Source organism: Aulostomus chinensis, chromosome 6 (assembly GCF_037954235.1).
Source record: "Aulostomus chinensis isolate RoL2024-O1b breed Wild chromosome 6, RoL_Achi_v1.0, whole genome shotgun sequence".
Lineage (NCBI taxonomy): Eukaryota > Metazoa > Chordata > Actinopteri > Syngnathiformes > Aulostomidae > Aulostomus > Aulostomus chinensis.
The window spans coordinates 11,176,413-11,202,675 of record NC_141325.1 but is presented as its reverse complement, the minus strand read 5'-3'; the positions used below and the strand labels follow the sequence as shown (position 1 = coordinate 11,202,675).

Here is a 26,263-nt window from a genome sequence, read left to right as displayed (position 1 = left end):
GATGCAGTGGGGTTGGCTGATTAATAAGTTGGGATGCGATGCAATCTCCATTTTTATTAAGATGTTGAAAGACACAAGACATTAGGACACCCACTCGCGCGCACACACACACACACACACACACACACACTATCTCAGTTATACAGTAGGGCCTGGTACAGGGAATTAGTTCTACACACAAATACCAGGAAGAGAGAAGGTGCTGGGATCTGAGGGCTGTGACAACATAATAAGACACAAGGGCATTTATGCATACTGTGCTTGCATATTTATACACACCGTGCATAAATATGCAGACACGTCTATAAACAAGCACATGGATAAGAGCAACAGCAAAAGTTGATGTAGGAGGAATGGTGGACTGCAGGAGAAGATGGAGGAAGGTTTGTTTTGGACCCAAAAACAATGAAAAAAATGAGTGCAGATGGAAGAGGCAGATGGTTTCGTTTGTGATGGGCAGCCCAGGGCTGCCATGGTGCTTGATAGGTGATGGATATTAGTCCACGGAGCCCAGGGCCCTTCCTGTGGATTGTGGCATAATGTCAGTCACATGCTGATAGTGGGCCGGTTTAGCATGTGATCCTTTAATTGTCCAGATTACAATTTGAGCGTAATTTGATCCTTCTTCTGTGCAGGAGGGGCACTGGGTAACCTGTGACTGCATACTACAATACATACATTGATCTTTCTAACTTTTTCTTCCAGTCATGTCCGACTTGTCTATCTAACATCATGTCTGACAACGTGTAATTAATTTCTTCTCACTGACTTAATGCTGAAAATGTCTAATTCACTCTGGGTAAACCTTGGATTTTCCAATTTTGTGTTAATGCAATTTGAGTGTTCTGTGGGTTAAATCTGGGTAAAAGGGATGGGAAAACTGCAACAATAACAGGAAACATAAGGAAATAACTGTACATGGCAGCTGTGTCCAAGACAAACAAGCAAGATCAGTCCTCCAAGATACTTGGATGAATGAGAAAAATGAGCAGACAGATGTGGACAAGATAAGGTCAGGCAGATTTCATTTTCACAGCCTCTTGAAAAGTCAATGAAGTTTGTGTGAGACAACTGCATCAGGATCTTATTTCAAAAGTAAGTGGCATCAGACTACCTAAATCCCTTAACTGCAAATAGAACTGTGGAAGCACATTTTCCTCGGTACAAGATGAAACCAAACCAATTCATCACCTCTGCAAATACCACAAAGGGACAGTGAAAACAGACCTGCAGGAATCTCAAAAGGAGGGTGATTGTGTATTCAAAGACCGTTTAAAACTATCTTTATCCCCATATCACGGGATTATCAGGCCACATCTGTTGGCCATTCACTGACTGCATATGTTCTAATCATGATGTGGAGAGTAATTACCATTATGGAGCAATTGTGAATGTGTGAAGGAAAGACAGCCGGGCACCATTTTTTTTTTTTTGTAATACCCCACATTCCAAAGGGGAAGTTGAAAGAGTTTAGAGTGACAGATCTTTGGAAATGTCACCCGAAAATATGTCTCTTGATGCCCAGATAATCAGAAACAGAGGGAATGTCGATGTGTGTGAGAAAAAGAGAGGGAAGGGGTTAGCAGAGGCTTGTCTTTATGTTGTGCTGTAAGTGTAAGCATGTTTTTCGCAAACGTGTGGGTGTAGTGTGCCCAATTTGTACATGTTGGGTGTTAGTCGTAACAGGTTATGTGTGATTCGGTTCAGTGTATGTGTGTGTTTTGTCCTATATTGAACTTCTAATTCTATCTGCCTGTTTCATGACTTCGTCTAAGTCCTGTGTCATACGTCAGTGTTGGTTAGTCTTCTTCCTATTTTGCATTCGGTCAAGTTTGAATTATTTTAGCATTCCCCCGGTCGTTTATATTCAACTCCAGTTTTAGATGCTGACAACTATCACACATTTTAGTCTTGATTTCATTTTGATTAGCCCTTATGTGTCTCTTCAGGACTTGCCGGCAGCTGACTTTGATTTAGTTTTGTCTTTTAACTAAAATCCACTTTAGTTGAAGTCACATTTTCGCCATTCGTTTCTTGGTAAGTTTAGTCTTCTTTTAGATCTCTGACTTTCATCTCAGTCAATCTGATCATGGCCAGTTTTGGTGTCGTTTTAGTTGATGGAATGTGGGAAACGATAGTTGGCGGACAGTTTTAGATTAGTTTTGGATAACAAATTAACACTGTTTGTCTCCAAAAATGTCATATTCTCCTCTCCTTCTTCTTCTCTCCTCTACTCTCTTCTCTCCTCTCCCCTCCTCTCCTCTCCTCTTCTAGACAACCCAGCAATTTGGCTTAATCCATATTGACTGCTCCTCTATGACCTCACTCCATAGGGTCCAGTACTGAAGATTTACTCTGAGACAGCCAATCTAAACAACCTGATTTAACTTCTTTTCCTCAGTATGACTGTGTACAGGAGAGAGAGAGACAGAGCGAGGTGGATGTTGGCAGGTAGATGTAGAAAATGTAGCAGAGCAGCCTTTGTGTATGTGACTAAAGCCTTGCGCTATCAGTCTCTGACATGATAAATGGGACGAAGATGTAAAGTCAGAGATAAACCAAAGCTCCGTTGGTTCCCTGGGAACGCCACAGCCGAGCCATAAAACTCTCCTCTCTTTTCACAACCAATCGTTAGCTCCATACATGCACAACCACGCACATATATTTTAACAGCGGCTTCGATTATGGAACAGAAGGGAGGAGGAACCATTGTAAAGTCAGTTACGTGCTGCACACTCTGAGAAAAACAGACACTGTTAGACGTTGAAGGGAAAATCATTAAATTAAAGTGTTTCCTTGCTCACTGAGTAATTGTTTCTCGCCTGTAGACAAACTCATCAGTGTGGATTTTGTCAGCGCATGTGTGTACATTTGCTCATGTTTCTGCACTTGCGTGCGCGTGTGTGTGTATGGGTGTGTGTGATGTGTGCATGTGGAGTGGCAGGTGCCTGTAAATACATGTGTACATGTGGGCGTATGGGCAGACTGTATGTGGGAGTGGGCCGGGAGTTTTTCGTGTGTATAGGTTGTACCACCTGCTGGGTCAATTTCTATCTCTTTGCCTAATTAATGGTTTGCCTTCGGCATCACTGTGCAGAGAGCCCCGATCTGTCTGCTCCTGCAGCTCCTGCGCTTACTGCACAGCGCATACACAAACAATATATTCCTCCGACACACAGACACACACACAAACCCCATCAGGTGCACAGAAATGACAGCGAGGGAACAAATAACAACAACTAATAATTAAAACAAAGAGCAGAGAACAAGCATTTATGACTTACACGCATTACTTGTTTCTCTTTTGCAGACACAACCAGACGGACAAACCTGTGGCATTTCAAAGTAAACTGAAAAAACATTAAGTTGAATGCGTTTTTAAGGACTGAAATCACATCCTTCCCTGTGACTTCAGTTTAATAACAATCCCTTATTGTTAAAAAAATGTGCCATTATATTCTAGCCTGCCAAAACAATGACCTATCCATGTCTCCACTCCGCCATCGCCATCAAGCCCTCATCAATCTGTCCTCTCCTATTCATCCATGGCCTTGCGATATGGATGCAGCCCTTGTTGGGATATTCATGCATTCTTCTCTTGTAGCCAGCAAACATCTGATTCACCGTGACTGCAGAAAGCAGCAGAGTTATTTTCCCATGCAGCATTATTAAGATGCATATGTTTAATTTATGATCGGAGACTTTCAAAGGGATCTGTTGTCTAAATCAAGCTTTGTCCATATCTGCCATATATATTGCCTCATTCTCTGTCTCCCTCCATTTACTTATCCCCTTTATCTTACTACCCTCATAAGAAGGTGGCGTTACCCCCCCCCACACACACACACACACGCACACACACATTCCTGTGTATTGTGCAAAACACTTGTGAACAGAACAGTCACACAAGGATTGCAGGACTCTCAAAGCACCAGGAGGAAAATTCCCAGCTGATTCCAGTTAATACCAGAAAAACAACATGTGGTGTGCCTGATGTGCCATTGTTTCACAGACACAGAGAGTCTATCTGAAATATATCCAGTGTCAAGTCTGTAATGGAACAGGCGATAAATCTCTTGTCAGCCTGTGATTGGTCCATGTGAGCCCGGTCAAGGGAATAGAAGGAGAAGAGCTGACAATGTGTAAAACAACCGATAACCAATTGTAATAGATAGTGATATTGTGGGAACTGGGGATTAGTGGTCAGCAATAATGAAAATGTATGTGTTTTAATAAACTGCAACATGGCACCAGAACTGAGAAAAGATTCAAAAAGTTCTTTCTGTGTGAGACAAGACCTAAAATTGTTTTGTGCCATGGCGCCATTCAGAAAAAAAGGACTTACAGCTACTTTGTTATGGTTAAGGAAAGATAACAGTTGATTAGAGAAAACAATATATAAACAATATTTAACAGGATGTGGATACAATCTCGTGTGACCTCCTCCTTTTACCTTTGCTTTAGAGGCAACAGTCCAGATGTACAGAAAATACAAGTAATAACCACAACCCTTTAACACAGCATTACATGGGGGTGACAGAGTGTGTTAAATTAACATGGCGGCACTACTGAAACTATGAAAATAGAAAAGGATCCTTCTTTGTGGTTGGTACACAAATTCCCCGGTTTGACAGCGTCATGTGATGGGATACTGTTGTTAAAACATGAGAAAGCCCTATCAGGGTGCAGGTTTGGGTGGAGGCCGGAATCAACTAACACTGTGCTGTGGGAGACGGGTGATCGAGTTGAGTTTGAGTCCTATTTATGACACTGTGTTTTACAATATATACCTAAACTGCATTTTTTTTCTCCTGAACTTAAGCATTTCTGCTTTAACCTAAGCAGACCAGAACTGAATTGGCACATCATAGAACAATAAAGGTCATTTCAAAAAGCTGTTGTTGGTGAATAACAGTGAACTACACTACATTAACCACACGTCTGTAGTGCTACCGAACCAGGGATTTCTTGTCCACCAGGAAAGGAGCCTCACTGAGTTTATCTTGGCATTGTTTCAGTCATGAACACACAAAATTAGGACAATGTTGTCATCCCAGGTGTCCAAGTAGTGCAGCAGGCTCTTTCACATATTCCCCTGGTTCAGATCCTGGTGTTGGTTCTGGCTTGGCTTGACATGCGCATGGACACAATTGGGAAGTCTCATGAGGGTGTGTGTCCTGTGTACTACACTAGCGCCTCCTCTGGTCACTCAGGGTGCCTTTTTTTGGGGAGAATAGCGCGACCCTCTAATATGCCGTGTCATTCTAGCAGCATTGGGCACGTTACTTTGAAAAAGAAATTAGTTATAGTTGCTTCTCCCAAAAAGCAACTGAGTTAGTATCTGAGTTACTCCACTATGAAAGTAACTAGTTACCGGGGAAAGTAACGATTGCGTTACTCTTTTTTCTTTTTTTTCAGAAAAATCCAGCTGTGGCTGCTTGGACGGCGTGGCTCCGTGTCCTTCTTTGTGAGCGGAGCTCCCGTTAACAGCACCTGGCTTGCTACCACCATTAGTGGTGTCAACGGTGTTTCTGGCCACTGGTTTAGTAGAAGCGTAGTCTAGCTACAAGGACACGTTCATCAAGCTTCCCGTCTCCATACACAATCAATTTATCTAGATAGACACCCAACCAAAACAATACAGGGAATTCAGGGAAATGCACTACCTGGGTGCTGAAGAGAGCATCTTCAATATAGATGCATCATGGCAGCAACGTTGTAGGATTAAATATTTTTTAGTTGGAATCAAGATACATCAGAAAGTATCGCTCAGAAGTAAATAGTGACCTCATCACTGTATTACATGAACTACTTCTGCCGCAATCACTGTGTAATTTGCATGATTAATTGGCTCATTTTTATGGGTCAGACACTTGATCGCACTTTCTCTATTACCTATTTTCTCGCGCTGTCCTACCATTCCGCCTCTTTCTCTTCCTCTACAGAAGACCCTGAGGCCTGCAGTGGTGGGCAAGTGCATTGGAGAGCTGTCACTGCTGCCTGTGTTCCTGCCTCATCAGTGGCAGGTGGTCTTGTGTCATGCTCCAGGCAAGGAAGTAAGAGAAAAGCAGAAAGAAAAGGAGAAGGAAGAGAGAGACCAGTGAGATATTACTAGAGGTGAGAGAGTGAACATACTTCGTGGGTGGCAGACAGTGAGCAAATCACGACACGCTTGTGCTCATTTATCTTTGAAAAATATTCATCTGTCTCCTTTCATTGGGTCATTTCCTTACGACGTGAGAGTGATTGACATGGGGGGAAGACTTTTTTTTCTTTTGCAGCCGCTCAGACATGACGCATGCCAGAAAAATGGGTGATGTGAAGCTTCTTTACTCAACATATATTTATTGCAGTGAAGTTTTTACCTTCAGGCTAACACAGTGGGATACAAAAATCATTGCTATTCTTTCCCGCACGAACTTATAAACAACATGAAAAGCTTGTGTGAGGACATGAATCATCTGGACTTTGACAGTCTAATGTTTCATGGTCATGTCATTCTTCTTCAGGATCACAAGAGAAGACTAATACACGTAAATTAATGAGCTCAGTCCAGGACATTACCTTGTCATCTGGTTTCTGTCAAGGAAATGTTAAATATTCTGTGGCTCCAGATAGGCCCCAGATGTGTTTTTATGGAGACAAGCAAGTCTTTATCTATATGTAGTGTTTGCATGATACATAGAAGTCTACTTTTTTCTCATTTCTCCACTGTTTCCTTTAGCAATTTTCCATGCTTTCCTTCCCCTTTCATCCATCTCTCCCGTGGTGGTGGTGTGAATGGATCTCAGTCGCACTACTGAGCATCCTCTTTCACACTCGCTTACTGGTTCACCCATGGAGATGGTAGTGTTTGATGAGGCAAGGTAAGGATTCAAAACAGAGAAGAGCAGAGTTGCATTAGCATCCCTGTTCCCCCAGGGGTTGGTAATTAGCTCTGCAACTGTTGATAACTGTCACTGGAGTTGCCAGCTGCAGCAACACTTGAATCGCCCCTTTTATCCACTGCTAAAGGAATCAAAAGGGCAGAGAAAAGGAAATATACTCCTTTTGGTTTTGGTGGATTTGAATATAAAGTAAAAACTGCTGTTATTTTTAAACCATAACTTTGGGAAGTAAGATTTAAGTTTTAGGGGCTTATCTGTGGACATTTGCAGCCAAAAAATAAATGAAATAAAATAAATTTAACTGCTTTGATTGCAACATGAATGTCTGATTTTGATTCATCCTTTATTTGGAGTTGCCTGACTGACATTAATTCAACATGCATTGTGAGGCACTCTTTATGAAGCAAATGATTTTGTTTTAAAGTTGCTGATTGGCACAACGGACCCTCAGGCATTTAGTCAGAGACCTCTTTATCTGATGGATCTTCCTCTTTTTCTCTATATGCTAAAACATCTCAGTGGAGGCGAGGGCCTACTTGGCCTCTCTGTCAGCAAATGTCACTGCTAATTATGACAGCCTCCTTGTTCCCTAACAAGTCAACGCTGGCACTTTTAGGTCTGTTTGACCGGGTCTTACAGATGAATCGGGCTCCAATGACCCCTGTGCACCTAGGGGGTGCTGTGTGAAGGTAATTGCTCCAATATCCTCAGCTGTGGTGATACATGGTGCTGACAAGATGGTATTAGTCAAACATGGCGGTTCAGAGAGCAGCTCTGGTGTTTTGCTGGTCTGCTGGCCTGCAGGTGTAATACTGATGACGTGAACGCAGTGTTATGTGTCTTACTCGTCCTTTGAGAGTTTGCAAAGTTCTTAAATACTCAGATATTGAAAAACTACTATAAAAATCTAAAACAAAATGTAAGACACATTTTGAAAGATTTAGTAAAAAACCAGGGGAAAAAAATACTGTCCATGTACTTATGATTGAATTTAGCCTAAATTTAAATTACGTGTGACATATCACTGCGCTAATGTAATTTATACTGGAAGAGGGTGTGGAATGATACTGTAACTAGCTCATTTTCATTAACTGTGATCACTCTAATGAAAAATTACTCCGAATTACAGAAACATCTCTTGCCACATGCAAGTAGACCTTGAAAACCTCAACCTCGTAGGGGAGATATGTCAAAACCTCGGCAAACCAACATTTAATGTAAGTATAAGTATATTCTGAAAATACCCTCCAACAGAATGAGATATGAATAGTGAGTACATGAAATATGAATAGTATTTTTGGGAACATCATATTCTGTATGTACACTACATGAGCTCCGTAGAAGGAAACAAAAAGGAGGGAAAAATGTCAACAAGGTTACAAGTAACTGTCAGTTTAATGCAGTGAACTTCAATTTTTATTTTTTTCAGTTAATAACGGTTATTGGATGCAGAAATAAAATATATTTGTATTTCAGTCTAAGATTAAGATAAACCAAAAATGAATGACTTCCCTCCCTGCTAAATATTAAAAACAACAAACTGTCTGGTTTGAAACTCTCAGGTGCATCGCCTGGTAAATCAGTGAATTCTTTATCCAGCTGCATGACACTCTGGTTTGAGGGGTTAGCCATTAGCCATTAGCTTCAAGCAATATGCTCTCTGCGTTCTGCAATCACAAAGAAGTAATTCAGCAAGGAGAAGCACATCTTTGGACAAATTTTTTTTTTTGGGGGGTAATGCCACAACATTCAGATGAATACAGACACCAAACATATTTTCAGTTCTCTCTGTATTCATCGGCATGTTTTTTCATTGATTGATTATGCTAATTGTCTTGAATGCTCCGCCCACTTGATTTTGCTGTCAAGAAGCTTGACGACAACAGAAATATATGTTTTGCAAAAGTGCTAATCACTGTAATTAAACCGTCACACGCTCGTAATGCAAAGCCCATGTTATGATTAAATCAAATAGGTGTGACATTACTATTCTGATGCATGTGTTTAAGAGCTGTTAATCCACCCTGACCACAACCCTCTCTTGGATTATACTTCTGTGGAAGTCATTTTTGATTGATGTTGCATTTGGGGAAAGTGAAGTGATCTCACATCTCCCTGGATCATGCACATTGAAAAATGACATCATATTTCATGAAGGAGTGAGAAGAAAACTGATGACATCACAACACAGGTGTGATGGGCGTCGCTTGTTTTGTAGAAAGTCATAAGTCAGAGCAAGAGGCTTGAACTGCGCATATTTGTGTGTGTGTGTGTGTGTGTGTGTGTGTGTGTGTGTGTGTGTGTGTGTGTGTGTGTGTGTGTGTGTGTGTAGGAGACATTATATATAATATGAGGCCCAAATGCAGTCGCTGTGATTCTGTATCGTCATTATTCCAAACAGTGTGCCAACACTGAAGAATATGCTCTCTCACTTTCCTATCAAATTTGATTAAATAAACTATTTTTCTGAGGGAAAACACACCCTAAAAGTTTCCACCACATCATTTCCAGCAGCTTTATTTTCCTCTCTCTCTCTGCCTGTGATATTCATGTAAGAATACGACATCAATGTGTGGTTTTAGGTGCTTTTGAACATGAATCTGTGACGCACATGAGAAGAATGTTTTTGTGTGTGTCTCCTTCCAGCTGTTTGTGAAGGCGTATGCGCATCACTGTCAGGAATTCAGATAGAAGTTTACCCCGAGCTCCATTAAAAAGACAAATTAAGAATGTGAGTAGATTTGGCCTGTATGGCGGTAACTGATGGACGTCATGGCGATATGAAACATTCTTACATCCATTCAGACGGTCACAAACGTGTGACTGACAAAATGAGGCAAAGATTCACTGTATACAGATAAAATGACATTATTTTATAAAAGTTTGATGTTGAAAATGACACATCAGGAGAGAAAATGCACTGTATAGGGAAATTGGTGGCTTGTGGGTGGAAACATTCTTGCATATGCAATGTGCATAACAAATAACCAACTCATAAATACCACAGGGCAAATCTCTTTGTCAATAGCCTGTCAGTGATCCTCTCCATAGCAATTGCATTTCTCATTATTGGGTATTCCTGTTGGGAGAGAATGATCTTAATTTGATCAGCGTCATAAGTCCTTTTGCAAGCTTAGATCTCAGCTTATCCTTTTTATGCGTGGAATTACAAATGGCCCGATTGGAAAACTTTCCATAATGGCAGTGAGAATTAGCAGGCTAAGCACACACTAATGCTATTGTAGCCTCATCAGTGATGTATAGCTGAGCTCTTCAATGGTGGCCTTTTCCATAGAGAAACAGCCGCTAGAGAATGAGAGACAGAAGCGGAGAAAGTACAGTTTGAAGAGAATCAACTGGTATTAATAAGAGATTAATGTTCTTTGGCTTGAACTGACACATGGCACTATTATTCTGCTCCTTTGCTTTGAAGAATCCTGGCTATTAGCTTTATCCTGGGCCTATGAATCTATATTTCTTTTCGACAGAAGAGTCATAAAGGGACAGTGAAACATCAATTTCTTCCTGGGAGTTCAAAGAGAGACGGGAGGCCCCTAAGAGCCAACTGCACTGCACACTGTAGCCAGTGATATCAAAGACTTCTCTTTTTTTTTAAACATTCATTGCTATAATGAAAGAGCGGAGAGAGTACAAAAGAGGACTCGATAGTTGCCCACCCTCTCTCCTCCCTGCTTTTCGGTCATGATTGGATGTAAGTATTACTCATAGTTGAGGATATCCTCGACAAATTGAGGCCCTTATTGCAGATGCCAGCTGAAGCGCCATTCACATTAGGAATGGCCAATGTGTTCATAATATCTATATCAGCGCTGTCCTGTCTTAATTCACTTTTATTACGTCCATTCATAATGCTCTCATAATGATGAGATGGGTACCAGCCAAGGGATTTTCACAGTGTCACCTTTATTTATCACATACTGTAATTCCTCATTTGCACCTCTATAGGACCCTGTAAGGAGGCTAAGTTCTCTGAATTAGACTTAAAGATGAAATGCCACCATCCAATTTATCCTTAAGTGTTAACCTGCATGTGCATATTGAAAGTAATGCACTTCTAGGTAATAAATGGGAAGAGTTTGGTTTAAAACGGGAACAAGACAGAGTAATTCAGCACAAACAATGTGTTTATGCTTGTGAACACACAGCTGGTGCTGATGTCATTAGTTCATGCATGGAGTGATAAAATATCGCACAACATTTTGTATATCACACACATGAGGCCAAATAAATATTTATACTATTGGGGCAGGAGGGTTGTTTGTGGTTTTCGTCTGTGCGCATGTGGTCTCCTGTTCATTTAACTGTGGACAGAATGAGATAGAGAGAGAAAAAAGACAGACTGCATTACAGTAAAGCTGCTGAAAAGCTGGGCGGAGGTCAGACATAAAACAGCTGTTTTCACACTGGTGTTGGCTGATAACGTCCTGCCGAAAAATGAAGAATGTTTTTATTAATTCTTTATCAGCTGATGGTATGTCTAAATCCCTGGGGCGATATTCCCATTCATCCAACAAAGAAAAACTGCTTTTGGGATATTTACTTTGCGATACAGGATAAGAACCAGAATTCTCAAAGCTAAAATCTCTGAGGCATATAAGATTTTACTCTCATGCACAGATTGTGTGGTGTGTTTGTACATAGAGGCTTCATACTTGGGAGCACCTCTCATGGACCTTCCTTAAGCAAAGGTAAAGGAATTCCTGGAGCATTGATCCTTAACCTTTAAACCCTAATTCAAATCCTCAACCACGTATCTATTGTCTAACCTGAGAGTGCACTCACACTTGGCACGACTGTCCCTCCTCCCCCAACGGCCTGCGCTCACATTGCTCGGGGTCTGACCTGGCCTCAGCACAGTTACATCAGCACTGAACTCTACACTCCAGCCTGATATTTGGTCGGGTATCCCGTGGGGCAGGATTTATTTGGGACGGGGGTAATCTTGTGGAAGTGGGATGGGATGATCCCACGGTGAAAATCCATTCCCATGTCAGACTCACTGTACACACTGTACTGGGAGTTTTTTTGCACTCCAAAACTGTGGCAAAAAACATACAGTTACACACAAAACATTGTCATGCCTTCGTCAGACTGCACCGTTGCTCATTGTCTGAACTATCTTTTGTGCTCCATCTGCTGGAGTTTGTTTGATTGCTGTATGTATCGCTGAAATATACCACATTGCTATTCATGTTCTGTCCTCCATCTTTTGAAACCATACCAGGGAAAAGAATGGATCCAAATAAACTGGACTTTGGGTGACAAATGTACCCGGGCAGCGTACGGATCATCCAGTGTGAATGCGCCCTTAGAGGGACCTGTAGGCCACGTTCAGATCTGGTACTAACACGCATCCTGAGATCAAAGCGCAGCCTCATAGAGGTGGTGGCGTATAACCACATTCTTCTAGCAGTGCTAGGAGCCATCGAATCCATTCTCATCCTATGTGCGAGCAGAAGTATGTACTTATCACAGGAAGTCTTCTCAGTCTCACAATTGACCAGTTATTCACCTACAAAGTTGCTCAACAATGATATTGTTTACATCACCGTCGTCCGGCAAGCTGCAAGATTTGTTGTTAGCATCTCTGTCTTAAGACAATGGAACACAAAGATACTATAAGGTTGCAAACTGAAGGTAGGGTTATACTTACATCTCTTAGTCCTTTGTTGAAAGAAATATCCTGCAAGTCTGTGGTTTGTCAGTATTGTGCAGCTAAGTATACCCAAAGTAATCCAAACTGTCTCACTGTTCTCACTAGAAAATTCCAGCATTGTTTTATGTCAGTGTTCTTTTAGCCAAGACCACAATCTTTCCCAGAGTTTATCCAAGTTATTTTATTTTCCGAAACTTAATCATTATTTAACTCTACAGGTGGCGGATGACAAACACTCACATTGGTTTGGACTATTAATTCATTTATTTATTTTCAGAGTCAAGTCCTATCCAAATTCCAACATCCAAATCCGGAATTTTCTGTCCTTGTGAGGATTTGTAGCTCTCATAAGAGAAACCACACAAAAGTAAATGTAAATATAAAAACTCATCCCTCACCTCTCTCTCTTTTTTTTTTCTCTTGCACAAAGGCAAGTCATCACCACTATGAATCCAAAGACCTTGGCTGTCATTATTGAAAACCTGATTCCTCATTGAATAGGAAGCCCTTGTCCTTATATCCCTCTGTCTGCTGCACTGATGGTGTACTAATGGCAACATCAGTCCCCATCTGGTGTCCATCATTTGGATTCAGGGCAGGGCCTGCCCCGGCAGATACATCCGATTAGTCCCTCTCATCGATTTGTGCTGCCTCGTCATGACTTAGTCAACCCAAGGTGTCTCTTCTATGACATGCTGTCTTCCTGTGATTTAGTTTGCCAATGCTCTAAGTGCATTGAGTGTGACAATAAAATCTTTAATCTAATATGCATCCTAAAGAGGGAGGTGGTGGAGAATAAAGAGAGTGAGGGAGCGGTGGAGGGACAGGAGGTAATGTTCTTGATGAGCTCTGATGTAATGAGAAAGCTTTGCGTCAAGTTTATGAATATACAGGATATGGACGCTTAAGTTTTGATAGCTAGTCTCCCTTTTTGATCTGAATGATGAATATGTGATTTTGGTTGTAAGACATGTTATTAAATGGGTTGTCAAACAATCTTCCTCCTCTACTCATGCTTAAAGGAGAATTATGATTATTATCCTCTAAAATGGCAGTGAAAATTTCACATCTGTGATCCAAAGAGATGGAATCCTATCTACCACGCAGATGTAACCCAGCCTTATCTGTGTATGCAGTCTGAAGCGTATAATAGTGTGAGAGGGGTTATAGGGCACGATGCATGCACAATGCTCTCAATAATTTTAACGGCCAACAATCGTGTTGCCCAAGCTTGTGAACGTGCCTCGTATTTATGGCTGTATGAGGTGTATATCAGTGAGATCTGAAGCTTCAGTGTCTGACTAGATCACTACAGAGATATCCAAAACATCGCATAATCTACTGTATTCTGCTGCTCTGTAGTAAATGGGGAAACACTATATTTTGCAATACATGCATAGTAATTTACCGAAGCGGGAATAGACAATTTACCAGAGCTGATGTCTTTTTTGCCCCCTCAAAAATGTACGATCATAGCACCATTAAGGGATTACCTGCTTGGTAGTCAGTCAGCGGCTTAGATGTGATTCAATCCTGTTTTTGTTTTTTTGAATTACCTCTGACAAGGAAGTCACGATTTTGGTGGCGTTTGACTGACTGCCAGTTAGGATTATGCACAAACTGTAAGGTGGATTTTGACCAAATTTAGTGGGATGGTAGAATGGGCCAAAAAAGAACTTGCTGAATTTTGGAGAGGATATGTCATCTTGTCACCCATTGACAACACAATTTTTTTTTTTTTCCACACTGTGGCGTACTCCTCCTCATATGTCAATCAGATCCCTCTCATCTTTGGTCAGAATTGGCTTTTAATTTTTAAACAGTTTTACTGGTGTTAGGCAGGGAATTTTGATCAATCACCATATGGTCAGACCTTTTTTTTTTTACAAACTTCACATTTGATGCGCGTCTCAGCCTGAAGACGTCTGCGGGCTGAATCTAACTCATAGCGCTACCTAGTGGTTAGAGGAGGTGAGCCTGATGTAAAAAAATAAAAACAATTTGACTCGCATCCAAATTACACTGTAATTGTAACATGATTCTAGCACAACATAGTGGCTGTGGTAAGTGATACTGTACAGTAAGGCAGTGCACACATTAGTCTGCTTCTTCATGCAACATCAGAATATCAGTAGGTTTCAGGACCCCTCGCTCTGCGGAAATGCCACACACCCTGAAATTCAAGGGTGTGAAGGGCTGCTCATCGCTGCTTGTAGCTTTCTTATTAATTATTTTTTGACAGTGTAGATTTTTGTTGATTACCTGTGGATATTTATGTTGTTGATTCATTTAAAAAAAATTTTTAAATAAGTGCATCGCACACAGACAAACACAAAGAAGACATTACCGGTTAAATAACTTATTTAAATTAATTTTTTGCCTCATTAGCCCATACCATCAGTATTGTCTAATGAGTTAAATGACTGACTTTTGCCACGATGACACGCACACACACACATTCAAATAATCTTGGTTGACGATTGGCATTCCTGACCTGCCATGTTGACAGCAAACAACCAAAACTAAATTCTTACACCTCCTAATGAGTCAGTGTTTTGGTGCAGACGCAAACTGTCCTGTTGGCAAAAAAGAAGTGTAACATTAAAAACAGTGTTAACCAGCCAGCCAGCCAGTTAGTCAGTCAGCCGCTCGGCCTCCCCATCCTCCCCTGCTGTGAGAGTGTACACAGTACTGGGCGTGAGAGACAGAAAATCTCAGGCTCCATGCCAGATGCTTGTCAATTTGGCCACAATGACTTCCATACATCAGACAGAAGCTTTTGATGAGACATTTATCTGAGATCAAAAAGACATTACTAGAATCATGACTGAAAAGCTAAATTGGATAATAAAAAATTACTGAAATCAGATATTTGTTTGAAAGATTCGAATCTCCAAAACATAAAATGATTTGTGTGCGAGATTTGAACGTAGAGAATATATGATCACGAAAACTGCTGACAGAAAGGTATGAAATGAGAGAAGAGAAAAGAGAAGAGGAGGAAGGGAAGATACATTTTAGGAGTGTGTGTGTGTGTGTGTGTGTGAGAGAGAGAGAGAGAGAGAGAGAGAACGATATTTGCCTGTCGAAATTTCCACTCTCTCCAAAAAATTCATATAAAATAGAGAAGTAAAGTCCATTGCTCTGCTGGAACATGCGGATGAAGTCAAGGGGGAAAACATGCCCGCATGTGAAGTAATCAAGGCAGACCACTATGATAGTGACAGCAGGTTAAGAAGAGGATGGGGAGGAAAGCTCTTTCTGTGCCAAATGAAAGCAGCCGGGGGTATATGATGTGTGCACTAGTCAGTGAAATGTGCTTTTTTTCAAGTATATTTTTATAGGAGTGTGTGTGTGTGTGTGTGTGAGAGAGAGAGAGAGAGAGAGAGAGAGAGAGAGAGAGAGAGCGAGAGAGACTGAACGCAGCAGGGGAGGAATGCTGTCATGGCTGTAAAGTGGGTGTGAAAACAGCCATGTTCACTGACCTCCAGGCTGACCTCCCCACCCCTCCTCTCCTAGCAGTAGTGTCCCGCGTGTGTGTGTGTGTGTGTGTGTGTGTGTGTGTGTGTGTGTGTGTGAGTGTGTTGCAAAAAAACTTGAAAAAAGTTTCTGTATGCGACAGCGCACGATTAGGAGTGTGTGTGTGTGTGTGTGTGTGTGTGTGTGTGTGTGTGTGTGTGTGTGTGTGTGTGTGTGCATACACTGGTTTGAGAGGCGGGGTCAAGAGGCTTATCTTAAAATATTTGTTGCCCTATTACCCCGTCCTACCTCCCTGCGTCTACCCCCGCCATTTACTCTCTGCTCCTGTGCCCTTGTGGGACAAAAGTGCGTGCACACACGCAGACTGATTTGTCTCTTTAAGGTTAAAAAAAACTTGACAAAGGCAGAAAGGGTTTACAAATGGTTTCATTCATTTATTTTCTGACAGACATCTGAGTGAAAATGAAAATAGACACCAAGAGACCTAAGAGGCTACACACCTCTTCATCAAGATGGAGATGGATGGATATTGAATTTGGCTCCTGCAAGGAAATAGGTTTGCAGTACACTCACGGGGCATTTCATCAATTCACAATACACATAATCGATAATCATCATAATCAATAATAAGATGGCGAGACCAGCTGGACATTCTTTATTCTTTTCATCTATGCATTTTTCTAAGGAGGAGAACAACGTTGCTCACTTGTGATGAAATAATGACATGAATTCCAATATCGATTGTGTGCAATGATTATTGCACTTTATTAGTTTAAATCTCTGCCTTTCTTTTTTAGAGATGCTATACCACCGTGCACGTTGAATTCATATGAATCAATGGTATAGATATTTATAGGGTTCCTGGCCTGCTGCTGCGCATTTATTTTCCAGAAATCCACTTAGTTTGTTGTTCAGTTCCGCACTAGAACTTGGGTTTGTGTCTCAGCTATCCCGCCTGGTCGCCACTGCGGGGCGTCTGGGCGCTGGAGCGTCGATTTGAACCCCCTTTCAGCTCCCCGCAACAGGCTACCCTGTCACATATAGTCGGAGTCTGAATGGCCACCATCTCTCACCAACACACACGTACACACACCATCACACACACAATTCAGAAAGCTCTAAGGCGTCGCCTCTCTCCGCCTATCAGCCGTCTACACCCTGCGAGTTAGATCTGACAGTTCTTTATCATTTTCGATTAAATATGAACAAGATAGGCTGTTATAAATTAGCAATAAAATTCAGAATATAAATTAATTAAAAAAAAGCCAAATTATTGGCCAAGGTAACCTAATGAGCTATCTACATGATTTATGAACAGTGCTATCATTTGTCATTTTAATATCCAGACAATATTACATTTTAAGGTTATTAGAGAAACACATTTTAGTTGAATTAAATGTAAGCCTAGCTGAGGAGGAGTAATTGGAGTCCACGGTCTTTGCTCCGCTGCGTCCGTTTGCATGTAATTAAATAGTCCGCGCTAATCGGTCGGATGTGACAGTCCCTGTCCTGTGCACCTCTTCCCCTGTCCCCTTCCAGCTTTACCTCTCCTCTCTGTAATTGAATTAGCTGTTTTTGGGCGGGGGAGGGGCTTGGCTTCGTTCGAGTGACGCCCATTCAAATAATTCCAAACCAATGGAACTGTACCCCGCTCCCCCGTAACCAAACCCACTCTCTCAGTCAGTCGGCGCCTGGAGCTGCTTGCCATTGCGCTCACCTCCCTGTGGGTCCCGGCATTTTCAACCCTAACACAAGACGGAAGACTACACAGCACGCACATGGGAGAAGGCACGATTTTTTTTGCTCCCTGCGTGTCGCACGATGGCTTATATATGAGGAGGACACATCGGGATGCGGACATAAACAATTGTCTCCACTGAGAGAAGCGCATGAGGAAACACAACGCGGTCCGTCCTCTCACCGACACCGAGAAGGACTCCTCCCCACCTCGACCGTGACACCTAAACCGCTGAGACGGGATACCTCTCTTTTTTTACCCTCGAAACGCAAAATCGAGTCTTGAAGCAGCCTGATTACCGCATTGCCATTCATCAGCCAGAGACTGACTGACCGCATGGCTTTAAAAAGTTGTCAGGAGAACATGGATATCTGACGTGCGCCACACGGCGTCATTGGACACATTTGAGCCCCTCTCTTTCCCCCATCACACCTCGGACTGACAAATCCCCATCTATCAGGGGTAAGAAGAAGTATTCAGCAGTTGTCATTTACCTTGTCACAATCTAGCAGCTCCCTAGAGGAGGAGATCACAACACCACAGTGAAGACGCTGCCTGTTGTGCTCCGCATTTGTATCGCACTGATCTCACTGTTTGTGCGCCAGAAGGGAGAGATATTGTGTCAAGGCACCTCGGATCTGTCAGAACCGACTCCGCGTTAAACAAACTATACGATCCGTCTGCATCACAACACAGTGACGTGCTAGTTTTTGTGGCCTAATTTGAAAATTTTCTCCTCGCCGGAACAAGTGTCATTTCAAGTTGCTCCTTGAATCGTCCCTAACTCGTTTTCTATGTTGTGCGCATTTATATTAGTTTCACAAACTGCGCCAGAAACGCACGGACACATGTGAGTGAGACTCTTCATCACCTGCCCGCACAACTCGACCGACTGACCGACACCGAAGAGGAATACGTGCCGAAGTTTTGCTGTAGTGATGCTGCAAGTGGAAATGGTCCTCTTCGTCTGCCTGGTGCTGTGGATGTGTGTATTTAGCCAGGAGCCCAGTTCCAAAGTGGTGGCCGACCGCTACGCCGTCTTCTGGAACCGGACCAACACCAAGTAAGTGGCCTCACACCCGGCAGGGTTAAAGCGGAGAAGAGGCGGCGACGTGCCGTCTCTTCGGGATGTGTGAAACATTTGCAGTTTTTTTTTTTTTTTTTTTTTTTTGCTAGACTACATCGGTGCTTCTTCTCCGCAGTGAGGGCAGAATGCCAGTAGCTGCAGGTACAGGTTAGAGCCGAGGACAGGAACAAGGGTGCAAAGGCTACTCAGTAGATACGTGGCTGCTCTCTGACAGCGACAACTCCAGACAGAAATCGCGCGTAATACAGACCAAAAAAAAAAGAAGTCTGAATCGTCTGATGCAGATTTAAAACAGACACTGAAACATCCACGGGGGAATTTACTGTGCAATTATGAATATTAGGAAGAAGGGCAGAGCTGAAAAACCCATAAAACCTCAAGCGTTACCGTCGTGTTGATGTGTGTCCGGCGGACTCGAGCGGACCACATTGGACCCATCAGCTGTAGGTTATCTGAGTTGTCGTAACAAGGCTGAAAACACACAGAAGCACAAGTCTTAAAGTTGTATTTACCTGCTGAATGTGCCCCTCCATTTAAACTTCATCGCCTTGATTTGGGAAAACTTCAGTTGCTGGAGGCCAAACGGTCTCGGACGTGAGAGGGAGAAGTGCCTTTGGGATATTTGCTGTGCGCCCTCCATCCATCGACACCACCTATAAATACTCAGTGAGATGTTTAGACAGGTGAAATAAAATAATGTAGAATTCAACAATGAACAGTCCCTTCAAGAAATTCACAAGGAGTCTATAATGCAACGTCTTTAGTCATGTGGCCAAAAAAAAAAAAAAGAATCACACAAAACGTTAAAGTAACTTTTCTCAAGTGAATTAAACTTCAAATATGCAGTATTATAATGTATAATGGATATTTAAACATTGTATTTATGCTTCATTTTCCTTTTAAATCCTTCAAATAGTTGCTTACTTAATGAGAAGTTCATAAAAAATGTATTTAGTACATGAGCTTCATAAAATTGTTGCTCTCTATTCTATCCAATTTTTAGCTTCTTTTTTGTTTTTGTTTTTAGCACTATATTCTGTGTATTTGGAGCCCTAATTCAAGTTGTTGTAAGTAGTATAAAACCCAATGAAATGTGGTCAGGATTTTCAAGCTGCCAATGTGAACCTAAGGAATGCAACAAAAAAAAAAGGGAAAAGAAAAAAAAAAGATTTTATAAAACTGCAAAGCTGTTACTAATAGCCGTAAAAGGAAACCATTAACTTTCACAGTCAGAGCTTTGAATAACTTGAACACTCGCAGGTTCTTATTTTAGAATAGATTGTTCTCTTCAAATACAAGGCTTCTTTCTCCATATTTTGCATATTTTATGAATATTCACTCAAAACAGTCGTGGCGCTAGTTACGTTTTCATCTCATGTCTTTAAAAAAACAAAAAAACAGATATTGTCCCACCCCACCTCCCCCCAAAAAGTTGAGTTTTCATCTGTAATTCGCATTAAAATAAGAGAAATGTCAGCAAAAAAAATATTTCTTGGAGTGAAGGAAGGTTTTTATGTGCTGATTGTCTCCAAAGGGAAGGCTCGGGAAGACTTTGGCTAAGTTTGGAGTTTCCTAGATGTGCTACAAAACTTGAGTGAACCCTCCTCTGCTGGGACACCTTTCAGCCAAGCTCAGTGTGCAGTGAATACGTTAAGTCAAGACGGCGTTCCCCATTTAAAGTCCCTTATGGAATTAGACTGTACAGCTTTGTCCCGGACTGAAGTCTAAACACTGCTGGTTTACAGAGATCCTTCACTCAACTGCCAACGGCACTTAGTATTTGTTGAGGAAAGTCCTCATCTTGTCCTCGTGGTGTGCTCAAAGCCATTAATAGCACATGCTGAATTTGTTGCACAACTATTTATATTCAGTTTGAAGTTTGGAAAAACAAGATTTATTGCTTGAAGCAATTAGTGGTCAGGGGTACAAACAGAGGGCTGGCTGTAAGCGCCCTCCTGAAGTCAGGGCAAGTCCAGCAGGGTGTGGAGATTCTCGGGCTGATATATTGTAGACCGTGACTGTTGTGGTCTATGTTTCTGCTCCAGCTTATCCCGGCTCTTTATTTACGGACTCCTTTTTTTTTAACTTCTTTTTTTTCAAAAGCAGCAAACACAATTTTGAGTTGAATCTTGATTTGTGCTGTTGATAGACATACCTTCATTAGACCGTATTCCCCCCCCCCACCCTCCCTCCCCAACAAAAAAAAAAAGAAAAAAAAAGAAAGTAGTTTTGACTTGACTGGACGCTCAGTTAACTTGATATTTTCCAGATGTGCTGACAAGTTTTTCTCAGTTTCAGTGCAGGGGGAAAAAAAACAACCATAGTTGCAAAAAAAAAACAAAAAAACGAGGGACATTTAAGTAAATGTAATCTCTAAAACTGTCACACTAACGTTGCAAAAGAGAGAGAATTCAAGAACTTTGTGATCCAGCGGGCTGCTCGCGTGTGTTTTTCTTTTATGTCCCCAGTTGAATCTGAGAACTAGATAGCCTTCTGAGCCTCATCTGTGTCTAAAGCTCTGACTCGCCTCAGGAAAGGAAACAGGTTTTCAGAGGCTGTAATGCTTCTAATGCCAGTCACTCCGTTCTACTTACTCTGAATACAGTTTGTGTGACGCTCGCCCCTGCAGGGGCTGAGGCAGGATGCCAGAGAGGTAACATAACAGCAGAAAGATGAAGAGGATGGAGAGATGGCCAAACTCCTCTTATTGATGACTCAGTTGATAATAAACATCGCAGTCTTGAAAAGCCGGTGTGTCACTATCTTCTTTTGTCCAGAGGTTGCACTCTCACGCCGAAAGTGCATGGCTGTGCTAAGAAGTTACTGATCTACGCCCAGGAAAGAAAAATAGAGAAGTAAAAGGTTTTTTTTTTCAGTTCATAATGATAATAGCAGTAAATAGAAAAGTCAGAGGAAAATCTTTAGAGTTTTTCCTGTCCCGTTTGCGTTTGAACAAAGTCGTTCTGGCTGCGTTTTACTACTTTTAGGCAAAGCTATTTTGTCACCCTTCATTTGCGCACCATGTGAAAACAGCTCCCAGAGACTTGAGGATCGCTGGAGTGAGATAATTCACCACAGTGTGAATTTGTCTCTGAATTCTGTTTGGGGTTTTTTTTTGGTTTATTATTATTTTTTTTACTTTTTATACTCAAATTAGATGTCTCACATCAGTGTTATGCCTCTACTAAGTCGCACCAAGTGCAAAACAATTGCTCCTACAAGTAAATGGTTTAAATTTATCTTCTAATGTTTTGAGGAATCCAACTAGAGTGAACAGAGAAGCGAGTAAATCTGAAGCTGTTCCGTGAAGTCATTGTAGGAGTGAACTAAACAAACTCACTGAGAAAACACGCAACACTTTTACAGCTGAGAGTGTCACAAGACGGAGTGGGAATCTCAGATAAGCACTTTTTGTGTTTCTGCAAAGTAACTATTTATCCACATAAAAAAAAAGTTTACTCAGGCTCTTATTCCTTTCCTCCGGTCCGAATCGTAAGAGTTGGTAGTAGAAACTGAGGGGATTTCCTTGGCGTCTTCTTGGCATCACTCCATCTTTGTCTCACAATTCCATCCTGAGACCAAAGAACCCCCCCCCCCAAAAAAAAAACTTCTTAACAACACTTTAATCTTTTTTTTTTAAAAAAGAATACCAATTTCTCACTTCTCACTTTATTTTTGTTCTTGTGAAGACTTGACTGTCCATCAAAAAGTTATTTTGCGATCCGTTTTGGTGGAGTGTCAGAAATGTTGACGTGTACGTCCTGAGTAAGTTCCCTCAGGCTGAAATGTCTTCAAATCTGAGACGTGGACGCTCTGCTACCTAGCTGACGCTCTTTGCGTGTGAGGATTCTGTCTAATGAGGATATGGACTCTAATAATGTCCGTGCTGTAACACCGCAGAGATGGCCCTGCCCTTGTTTTCTCCCCCTCGCTGCCATTACTTCTCCCCCATAGCCCTCTTCTCCTTTGTTGCTTCTTGGCGCTCCACTCTCTCTCTCTCTCTCTCTCTCTCTCTCTCTCTCTCTCTCTCTCTCTCTCTCTTTCTTTCTCTCTGCCAAGCACAGAAAATGAATGAATACAATTAGATATTTTCAGGAGTCCCTCCACGCTTGATGGTGGATAAAGACTCACAGAGGTCAGGCAGACTCTGAGAGGAGCACAGGGGGAGGTCACACACACACACACACACACAAGCACACACACATACACACACACACACACATACATACACACCAGTTCAAACTGACAAGATGTTCCTTCACCAGTCTGCGACAGGTAATGAGAAGTCCAAGGGAGAAGGGTGTCATTATTCTTTTATCTAAGTATCTAAAGGAGAGGAAACCAATCCTACATGACCTCATGGCTCATTTGTTACTTTGCCTGCACCACTCGCACTCAACACACACACACACACACACACACACACACACACACACACACACACACACACACACACACTCTAACACACACTAGAACACAAAATACATGCACAAACCAGATACAGACAAAAGACAAGAGCTTTGATAGCAAGGGTAAACCAACTTCAGGTCGCTCTCCCATTACGTTGTTGAAAAGTTTTACATTTGCCGGGGGGGGGGGGCATTCAAAAGGATGATTGTGAGCAAATATCACGCAGCAAATGATAAACGACTGAAAAATTTTCATGACCAAAAACTGTTGTTGATATCACCTTCAAGGGAAGTTTGTCATTCGCTGTCCAACTTTATGTTTTGTCATTCCCTTCCCTGTGTGTGCGTGTGTGCGCGTGTGTGTGTGTGTGTGCTCAAATGAGTGTACACCCAAGTGATCTTTTTTGCACGGACACAGAAGTTTCATCTCCTTGTGTTGCCATTGAAATATTTGTATTATCTCAATTCTGGAAACTTTGTCATTTTTCAAATCCTGCTGTGGCATTTGAGTGCTGAGGTGAGCGGGTTTTTGACCCTGTGCTCGTCTAACGTTTTGACTGACTTGCTCGGAGCTGTCTTCTTGCTCTGTCTTTCCCTCTCTCTCTCTCACCGCTGCTCTGGCTCTTGTTCTCTCCCTCCGTCTCTCCGTCTGAGGGCTGATTAGTTCTTGCTAATGACCCCCTGCTCTGTCAGTCTCTTTTTTTTTTTTTTGCCCGTGGAATTGGCAGACACAAGCACCAACTGAGCTGTCGGGACTGAAAGTATGGGGGACAACTGAGAGTGAGACGGGGAAAAAAAACCCAAAATGTAGAGCTTGACATAAAGTAATGTTGTGTGAAGAAGCTAAAGAATACTTTTATCAGGTTTAAATGACTCTTGTGTTTTCTCACCAGACCTGTAAATGCATTTTACCATTTAAATTAGATTTTTTTTCTATCAACTAGAAAATGAGCCCAGCAGGCAGTAGTCAATGCTTAGTCAATGTGCTTGGCAGAGCAGCTGCTCTTTTGCATGTGGTGGTAGAGAGAGACAGAGACTGAGTGAGTGGAGAGAGAGAGAAGAGAGAGAGACAGAGAGACAGAGAGACAGAGAGAATCCCTGGCTGTGACCCTTGTGGTGGTTCTATGCTGCAGGAGACGCCCTGCTGCCGGGGGCTTTAGTCTTGATAGTCTTGAATCTTTAATTCCATTTAAGTAAAGGAATCTTACACCTGGGGAGGGAAAAAAATAACTTATTTATGTGTACATTGTGAACCCTAATTGCATGATTTTATAATAAATGTTGTTTATGAAGTTAATAAAATGATGTTAAAATAGTTTGGTACTTTTATTTTTGTAAATAAATCCATGTATTTTGTAATGCTTAAAAAAAACTTGAATATTGAGTACCCTTTTACTGTATTCTGGAGATTTCTTTACATCAGCAAAATGTGTTTGCATAAATAAATATATATATATATATATATATATATATATATATATATATTTACTGTATGCATATATATATATATATTTACTGTATGCATATATATATATTTACTGTATGCATATATATGTATATATATTTACTGTATGCATATATATGTATATATATTTACTGTATGCATATATATGTATATATATTTACTGTATGCATATATATATATACTGTATGTATATACATATATACACATTTATGTATATATTATATATATGTGTATATATGTGTGTATGTATATTTATATGTGTGTGTATGTATATTTATATATGTGTGTGTATGTATATTTATATGTGTGTGTATGTATATTTATATGTGTGTGTATGTATATTTATATATGTGTATATATATATATACACATATATATATACACATATATATGTGTATATATATATATGTGTGTGTGTGTGTATGTATATATATATATATATATATATATATATATATATATATATATATATATATATATATATATATATATATATATATATATATATATATATATATATATATATATATATATATATATATATATATATATATATATATATATATATATATATATATATATATAAAACCAAAAGGTGGACTGACTCTTGTGTTAAAGTGACAGAAAATGGATGATATTAAATAGCAACCTCATTTCACTTGCACATGTTTCCCTCCCTGGCCTGCAGGGAAGCAGGTTTTTGTTTTCAGAGTAATCACTCCAAGGTCAGGTAGAGTGCTGAAACTCTGCTATCAGCTGAGCAATCGGTCTTTTAGCCGTCATTCAGCCCGTGGCTTTCAGAGGAACGTGCCATGCAGCTTGTTCTTCGAAACAATTTGAAGTATCAACCAGTTTATGAAGCACCTGCATGAGCAAAGCTCCGTTACACTTGTGTTCTACTGTAACAACGATAAAATAATGTGTCCATCAGCTGCTGTTTGTCTGTTAGATGCATTTAGTCATTCAAGGGTTAATTTCTCCCTCTTTTTTTTGCTGTAACTGTCTCAATTTCACTCAAAATATCAACGTTGTGAAAGTTTTCTCCCTAAAGGCGACTTCAGTTTCTTTTTGACAGTCCGGAGCTGCTGTGGGAACACACAGTATCTGGCTGTCCAAGGTTGTTTTTTTCCCTGTGAACACCTTAGTTAGATTTGCAGATATTACTCAATACGAGCATGTCAGAAACAGACAGAAAAATATTTTTCTGTGTAGAACATATATTTTATGACACAGAAAATTCATGTTTATCACCGCAAAAAGGAGTGATTAATAGGATATAAGTTCCCTGCAGCTCCGCTAACAAGCCGCCAGTCCCCGGAATCTTGCTATCGTGTATTCTAGGTCTTTGTTCATGGCTGAAAATGGCGCTACCATATCCATCTTCAGCTCCTCTGTAAGATGGAGGCCTAGAAGCAGCTGTTACTGTAGTAACGTTTGGTTGATCTAACACCCCTGACCAGAGAGGGGTGCTGCTGAGAGAGTTCTCTTTGTGTCCTCTCCTCTCAGCTCTAAGGAGCTGT

General features: G+C 41.1%; 1 protein-coding gene across 2 annotated transcripts in view; it reads left to right on the top strand.

Annotated features, from left to right (window-relative positions):
• Positions 1–17,711: 17,711 nt before the first annotated feature.
• The window catches only part of efna5b (ephrin-A5b), a 97,056-nt gene continuing 88,504 nt past the window's right edge, over positions 17,712–26,263 (top strand). Inside the window, exons 1-2 of one of the 2 annotated variants that reach the window (XM_086206416.1) lie at positions 17,712–18,244; positions 18,599–18,845. In XM_086206416.1, the coding sequence (XP_086062542.1) occupies positions 18,721–18,845 (125 nt within the window). In that variant the 5' untranslated portion in view covers positions 17,712–18,244; positions 18,599–18,720. Of the gene's footprint in view, positions 18,846–26,263 lie in introns of both variants that reach the window. The other variant, XM_086206417.1, reaches the window with a different exon arrangement.